This window comes from Accipiter gentilis, chromosome 28 (assembly GCF_929443795.1).
Source record: "Accipiter gentilis chromosome 28, bAccGen1.1, whole genome shotgun sequence".
Taxonomy (NCBI): Eukaryota; Metazoa; Chordata; class Aves; order Accipitriformes; family Accipitridae; genus Astur; species Astur gentilis.
The window spans coordinates 4,782,485-4,790,719 of NC_064907.1; the positions used below are offsets into that span (position 1 = coordinate 4,782,485).

At 45.7% G+C, this 8,235-nt stretch overlaps 1 protein-coding gene across 1 annotated transcript; it reads right to left on the reverse strand.

Moving 5' to 3' along the window:
* Positions 1-227: 227 nt before the first annotated feature.
* LOC126051523 (translation initiation factor IF-2-like) lies at positions 228-5,685 on the reverse strand. The gene is given in 6 exon segments (XM_049830848.1): positions 228-308; positions 2,975-3,264; positions 4,034-5,014; positions 5,016-5,288; positions 5,290-5,448; positions 5,450-5,685. Coding segments are annotated over 4 exon segments (1,137 nt in total). The 5' UTR covers positions 5,477-5,685; the 3' UTR covers positions 228-308; positions 2,975-3,264; positions 4,034-4,336.
* Positions 5,686-8,235: the final 2,550 nt, after the last annotated feature.

Sequence of the window (8,235 nt, forward strand, 5' to 3'; positions counted from 1 at the left end):
GATTCTGCTGGCTTCGGGCTTCTACCTCTGGATTTTTCATTAGCAGGTTTTGATTCCTAAATTGAACAGAAGGAAACACTTCTCTAAGACAAGGCAGGACAGACATAATGCTCTAGAAATCAGAACCTGCCTCCAGCAGTAGCCACACACGCCAAAAAAAAAAAAAAAAAAAAAAAAAAAAAAAAAAAATTTATCACCTGCTTTTCAGCACCCAGGCTAATTCCACTGTTTCAGAGAGCTGGTATTGCCAACTAAGACGCTGCATGGCCTCAGTGAAGAGCTTCCAATAAGGTTCCCAGATGTAATGGCTGGATGGTTGTAGGTAATCAAGGAAGCAAATGAACAAATTCCCTATGGCATGCACCCTTCCCACTTTATGGGTTTCACATAAAGATCTGAATAGTTCCAATTTACCATACTAGCCAAACAGTGCCCAGAAGACCTAAAATGGTTCCCCTGGAAGCGTTCAGAAATTACTGTAAAGTAGCTTGGATGAAAGCAGAATGAAAAAAGAAGTAAGAATTAGGTGACTAAATGTATTTAACTCAGATTTATCAGATTATTTGAGAGTTCCTGAATTCTCCAGGAGACTCGTTGCTTAGCATTAATAGAAAGATGGTGTTTTGTTAACTACCTAAGTATATAAGGTGAAGCATCTTGTGATTTAAGCATGTGATATTTGCACTTACATTGAGTTGTACAGAAAGACATCATACATTTCAGGACTCTAGCCAAAATTAATACTATACTAACACTGCAGAGTAGCAAAACAAATAATCCCTGAAACAGATCTGAATGAGCCCTGCTAATTTAGATTACAATAGTACTAGATGTATTTTGAGTTTTGAGTTACATTTTCAATGGCTGAAAGCCCATTATGTTATCATTTCTAATCTGCATGGCAGTCTGGAAAGAATAGCATATTAACTTAGACCCGAGTTGGTTGCATGATTTCCAAGTTATTCACTACTGGTGTTGAACAAATTTACTTAAGCAGATTCAAAACTATTAAATAGCATCTGCCTTACTTGAAATTCCATTTGATAATCAGGGATAGATTCTCTCCTATTAACACCAACCCACACAACATACATTGTAAATCAAACAATGAAGAGACACCCAGGCTACCATGCACCCCACAGATAGCACTATCCCAATACAACCTAGTTCTTGATAGCAGAGTAGGAAGTGACCAAGTAAATAGTTGCATATATTCTGTCTGCAAGAACACCACAAAGCTGACATTCTCTTAAACAATGAGAAGATCAACTTACAATCTGCAGGAGGTGCATGGAAGGATGTTCATGATGTCTGAGAAGTGTCACTGTTTGTGTTATTTACAGACATACACCCACCCAACATATCCTATAAAAATACTATCTCAATCAGAACTTTAAAAAGACAATGCTTCTCACATAGATAGGTGATAGCCAACTCTTAAACCCAGTTTGTGCTTAACCCCAGCTCAAAGATGCCTTTATAATTGGCTGCTCTTCAGAGCCCACAAGGGACAATCTGTCTGTTTAGTACAACAAGGCTCACCTCTGCAACGACTATGTAACTGCAATACACAGACACAGGTTCAGCAGCAAGGGACTACAAAGGAGCTTGCAAATCAGCAGAAAGGCACACGTTTCTGCCCTTAGGTTGGCAGTCAACCAACCTCAGTGTCAATAGGCCCGCACCATCTTTCTCTTCATTAAAAAAAAAAAGTTAACAATCAGAATTACAAGGTGAATCTTAGAGACTAAAGGCAGTGTCCTACGTGTCTACAGATATCTGAAATTATTAAATGTTCCTGGCTAGAACTCAGAATTTTCCATGTTAAAATACGGAACTATGAAAAGGGGATCAAGTCATTATGGGCTTGGACAATACAAACAATGGAAGTTAAAATAATGAAAAATATATTCACACACACCATATTGCAAGAAAAGAAAGCAATATAACACTGCAACGTAGGATTTAACAGACATTGTTACCTACTTTAGCTTTACAATGTGGTGACTGAAGCAAATGATTTGTAAAATTAAGTGGATACTAAACTTCAGTGATGTTTCAAGAAACAGTAAAAAACAAAACGCAAAAGCAAGTCTTAAAATGAACGGCACCTAATGAGTTCTCTGAACCAGACCGGGATGAAGCATAAGGAAAAGTTTACAGGATACACTGATCCGAGTGACCTTGTAGTTTATACCTCTTATCCTACTAACATTTCCCTCTCTGCAAAAAATATACAGTAAGGTCTACACAAAAAAGCATCTACCATCTCCCATCAGCTATTTCTGTTAAATATTTGAATAAACATCTGAAAAGCAGAATAATTAATCTTCTGAATACATGCATAACCCTTCAGACATTACTATCATACACTACTTCCAAAGCAAAAACTATCTTCTGGAATGCAATAAACCTGCGTTAGTATATCCAGCACTCAGTAGTATAGACCACGTCAGAGAGACCATACCGATGCATACTGACATTTCTTAAGAGAAAACACATAGCATGTACATAATAATCATTTTAAGCTTACAATCATATGCAAGTCTTGCGATTTGTTAGTATATTCACCCAGTGAGAAGACCAACATGCTCCAAACTTGCAGAGAGCTTTGCTGCTACAAACATTCCTCCCTGATAGGCCACGCCAGAAATGTTGTAGAGAAAAAAAGTCTGTCCTCCTGGTATGGCACTGAGACCAAACAGCTGCAAACACTCATGATACTGTTCAATCCAACACCTCAGCAAAACCAAGATCAAAACCAGTAAGTGGTATTGAACTGCACAAACCTTGAGATAAATTATAAGCACGGATGCATTGACTCTCACCTGCATGCACGATCAAAACCAGCATATGAGATGTGATAACAAATGACATCAAATGATCTTCTAGTAAAGGTTTGGGAGCAGCTGCCTCCCCAGTGCCCTCTTCTCTTAGTGGGAAAATCATTAGCATAGAAGCCAGAAGACTTTACCTTGTTGGAGGAAGATGTTTTCTCCAGACCTTTTGCATTTGCTGACTCGCTGTTCTTTTCCAAGGAATCTTTTGTTTCCACGGCTGGTTTCCAGGGTTTTTCAAATATGTTAGTCCCCAGGATTTGTGCCACTTTGTCAAGCTCAGACTGCTTCTTGTCAGCTGCATCAGATTCTTTATGCAGCTCTGAAATCTCCTTCATAATATTCTCTTGTAATCTGTTCACCTCAACCCCAGTATGGGGTCTTTGTGTCCATCCTTCTCACGACGCTTTTTTCCTCAACATCTCTCCTGAGCCAATCAAGGAAGTAGAGGAGTTGGAAAATTGTCTTAAGATCTGTACAACTATTCCAGCAACAAGTAAAATACTAATATAAAATACTACAGCTATATCTTGACTAGGGATTTGTAAAGACAGACCTGACTCTCAGGTACAGCATCGCTAAATCTGCACGATCCACCTCTATAAGGATCGCCTTAATATACACCCCTAACAGAGGCACCATAATCCTCAAGAGAGAGAATCAATTTAATAATCACTATTTCCCTGTGTGACCAAACAAGCAAGAGTTAATCGTACGTTCTACCCTGAAAGTATCACTTTCCAAAGGTGAGGGAAATTAGTATTTACTTGGACCAAACAGAAGTTTTAAAAATAAAAAAAGTTAGCTCTGTCTAGAGAGGACTTTTCCTTCTCCAAATAAGATTAATGAAAAATTAAAAGGCACGATGACTTGTCTTCAGTCACTATTTCTCACTTCTTCGAAAGAAGTGCTAAAACACATGAAGTACAATTCATTTAACTTATCAAGCTGCCGAAGAAGATGCAAAAGCTACTATTTGCTTCAGTGTAACAGCCAAATTTTGACATAATTAATTTTAATATAGTAATTAGGTCACTGCTTTCTCAAGAGTTCTGCATTGCCCGGAGTATGACAATATTAAACTACAGACTATTATTAATATTTTGGTATTCACTTCTCCTAGCAGGTACTAGGACTTGAGAAACACCCCAGTGGGGAAAAAAAAAAAAGCGGGGGGGGGGGGACACGCACCATACCTTGCTGTCTACGAAGCCTGTCCAACTCAGTCCTGAGAGAGTAAAGCTGCTTCTGCCGTGCTTCTCGCTCGTTCTTCAGTTTTTCCCTCTCTTCTATCACCTGAACACATTGGAAGGGGACTGGATTTTCTTCTCTTCCCAACACAGGATAATCAGTCTTGCAAGAATGACAGCAAGACCTCAATTTGCCAGTCACAGAACACTGCTCGCTGTTCTCAAAATGTTCTTGAGTATCTTAACACAACAAATACACCTCATCCTCTGCATCTGTACGTAACTATATCACGTGCTCACGCGTCAACCCTACAAGAATATATGCCTGCAAAATATCTCTGGTGATACGGTTACGATCAGATTGAAGCACAAGTCTAAATAATAGCTGAAATTGGCCAGAGCCAAAGCAGGAGGCAAGGAAAAGGGCTGTGAACTCTTTTGTCCCTGATGGAACATGCTAGCTGTAGAGATTACTGCATGAGCTCTGAAGACCCGTTTAGCCTTGATCTTGCTCACCCCTGCAGAAAGATAATCGGCTGAGTGCAAGTGCCTTGGGAAATGGTGCAACAAACAAGGCAGTTCTGGGGAATACACTGCCCAAAAGAAAAAAATCGGCAGGGGGCGGGGGCGGGGGGGCTCGCCCCGCGTCGCCCCCTCAGCCCTTCCCTTCGCAGCCGCCCGCCGGCGGCTCCCCACGGAGGGGGCCGGGGCACGGGGGCCGGGCGGCGGCGCGGCGCCAGCACGACCCCCCCCGCCGCGGCCCGTACCCAGCCTCTCGGCCGCCCGCTCGAGCACCGCCTGCAGCTTCTCCCGGCTGCGCCCGGCCACGGCCCAGCGCAGGGCGCCGCGCAGCTCCCCGCCGGCCGCCGCCCGCGCCACCTCCTCCACCACGACCTGGCCGGTGAAGCCCGAGGCCCCGAACACCACCAGCTCGTCGGGCCGCTCGGGCGCCCCGCCGCCGCCGCCGCCGCCGCCGCCGGCCGCCGGCCGCCGTGAGGAGAGCGACCGCCGCGCTGCCTGCCGGCGCCAGGCAGCGGCCGGTATCGCGCCGTCCCGCCCAGGTCCGCGCCCGTTGCCGGCGGGGGCGGGACGGGAGGCCGGCCCGCGGGGCGGGCGTTACGGCCCTTGCGGCGGCTGGGGCTTGCGGTGCCGAGCGGCGGGCCGGGCTCCGGGCCTGCCGGGCCCCGGCGGCGCCCAGCCCTGCCCCGCTCCCGAGGCAGGCAGTCGGCCGCTGCCGCGTAGCGCCGGTGACAGCGGGGGCTCAGCCCTCGGCCCCCGCCGGGGGAGAGGTAACCTTTGGTCTCGTTGCAGCAGCTAGGAAGGAGGGAGAGGTGCTCTCTCTCACGGGACCTTTGGCGTACCGTGAACGACTAAAAGTATACCACGATACGGCCGAGAGGCTTTGGAGCCCAGCAGCATAGGCAACAACGGTTTGTAGGGAGAGGCCATCCTCACTGGTCCCACAGCAGACACTCTTTCTCCTGAAGAGCACAGCTCGCTGCTGCCGTAAGCATTTCAGCATAGGTAGTAGAGATGAACCGAGGGCTGTTACTAATCAAAATTACCTTAATTACCCAGAAGTAAAATGAAATACTCTGTTGCCCCCCGAACTACAGGAAATATTTGTGTTGTCCGTTCTCTGATCGCCAGGTAGCACTTCCCTGAAATCGCTTTAGCTTCCACATCTGGCTGAATGAAAGAATGACGCCTGTCAGCTGCAGCCTTTCTCAGTGAGACAGTGAGTCTCTACGCGCACGAGGGAGTTAAAAGTTGACTGGCTGTGTCTCGGGTGGTGTCCTTTCTAAAAGGAAAGGGTTCTGCAGCTCTCCTTGCAAACTGCGTGCGTAGTTTCGCACGTGTATGAGCTAGCATAACGGCTTACTGCCACCAAATGGAGACGGACGAATTCCCTCTCCTTCTTCCCAGCGCGCTGTCCTGCCTCCTTCCTTGTGCCAACTTTCATGCTTGCTCGTTCTCTCTGCCAGCCAGTTTAACTCTCTAAGCTGGTGGAAAACTAGCTCCTCTTCTGGGTTCGTTTCCCGTCTGCTTAGGCAGTTAACCTGGCTCGTAAAGTGCTCTAAAAAGTGCTCAAGTCAGTGCAAGGTAAGCCACAGGAATACAGCAGGAGAACAAAGGAGCAGATGGAGAGATGGGAGGCGGCAGCAAGGCCGCAGAAGGAGCAGAAGTGCAGTTAGCGTTGGATATCTCTCTTAAAGGAGAGGCTTCATGCTTTTAACCTGGTTCTAACTATTTTCCCACTGTGTGGATTTGCCAGTAATCCTTGGTTTAACTTAGCAGAATGATGCAAGTCAAACATCCTAATAGCCAGGTCACTGTATATACAGTTCAGGCTTTATTATGGAGTTTATCTTCCTAGTTCCATATTGCCAAGCCAGATGCCTAGGAACAAAATGTTTCAAATGCCCATTGGCATACTGGAGGAAACCTGGGCATGCCTGATGGTGTAGCGTTTTCACGTGCTTTTCTACGCAGTTAATAACTGCGGCGGAATTAGATTTAAAGTTCCATGAATGGTCTGGGCGTTGGAGTGCTACATATTTGGTGGTTCTTAGCGGTGGTATGGGCCTGATAAGCACATTTGATGTGTACTGTAGGCAGGAGTACACTGTGTCAAGGTGCGAGCTTTCCACCAGAGAAGAATTCTTTCTGATTTGGTGGGGAGTTTGGGGTGGCGAGTAGTTTGTTTTTACGCTCAACTCTCCCCAGTAGAGTATCTTAAAATTTGATGTGCAATTTGGCCACGCAAGGTTCTGTGCTCTTGGCCTGTCCAGGTAGGCAGTGGCAAAGGCAGGGTGACGCAGGGTGACTCTTGTTCTTCCTCTTCTGAAATTTCTTCCCGTGATAATCTTCTCTGGTCATTCCTCCTTTCTTATTCAGCATCACGGTATTGCTGAAGGCACCTATCAAAACAGTTGGACGTTGAAGGCCTTTGAGAGATGCTATTCACCACCCCAATAGATCTGTATTTGTATTTGGTATTATGGGTTACTCATAAACCATATTGATTAAATCATTACAATTAAACTGAGCCAGAAGGCTGGTCAAACTGTGGGGCTTTTTACTCTCTGGAGCCCCTGGATGCAGTGCAAAAGTTCATCCGGCTGTCACTGTGGAAGGATGACAAGTACCAAAAAGCAAACGCGAGAAAAGTGCTGCAAATGAGTTGTCCCACTTGGAACTTGACCTGTGCTAGTTGTGAATGCTGGCAGGGCGGTCAGGCTGGCTGGCTGCAGCAGCACCCTGCGATACTGGCTTTGCCATCGGCAACCTTTTTTTCCGAGGGTTGACTTGCACTTAGTGCGGGACCCTGGCTCACACTGCCTGTATTTCACGCGCTCGTTGTTTTCATGCTGGCAGAAGATACTGGAACGTGTTCTCAGGTAGAGTGCTTGTGGCCTGAAATATAGTAGATTCCAGTGCCCAGGCTTTAGAGCATAACCTTTCTCCACAGAAGTACAATTTGTGTAAATGGTATTGTTTATAAGCGTTTCCCTTGAATAACTGTGTTGCTCCCAGAGTCTGGTCTTCAGAACTAGCTGTAACCTCCTATGCCGTAAGGAAAATAGGTTATTAGTGCACGCTGCAAGGAGCAACCATAAAACTTTGTTTGCGGGAGAACATGTGTGCTACAGTTAATGCAGTGGGCTTTGTGTGCCCATTGAAGTGGCTGGCTGTACTGGTTTGTGGCATAGGGTAAGGGTTCTGTTTGATGCCCGAATTGGTCGGCATGTGTAACACCCAGGAACAGCGAGCTACGTAGAATATCTTCCTTCTGAGACTCCATGGAGAAAGCAGTGCTATTTGAAGAGATGCTTGAACCTGTCTTGTCTTCCGGAGGCTTTTTCGATAACCCATAGAACTTGCAAGACGTAGTGAGCTAAAGTAGTTTGTATTTCCACGTGTGTGGCATATCTCTTCTTTAGCCTCCTATTCAATCTTGTAAGTCACCTGAGCTTTTAAGTGTGTGTGTCCCCCCCAAATCTGTCTTGACATGGTGAAATGTGAACTGTCTGTGGAGCACCGATAGAGGTGTGGAAACTGAAAGGCCTCGAAGTTTTTGTAAAATACTGCAGAGATGTGATAAGGACTGGCAATAGGAAGGAAAGGACTGGAATAAGGAATATGGGGATTTAAGTGTAGAAAAGAATCCATGTTTTAAGGTGCTGTGTTACGTTCAGGTGATAAGT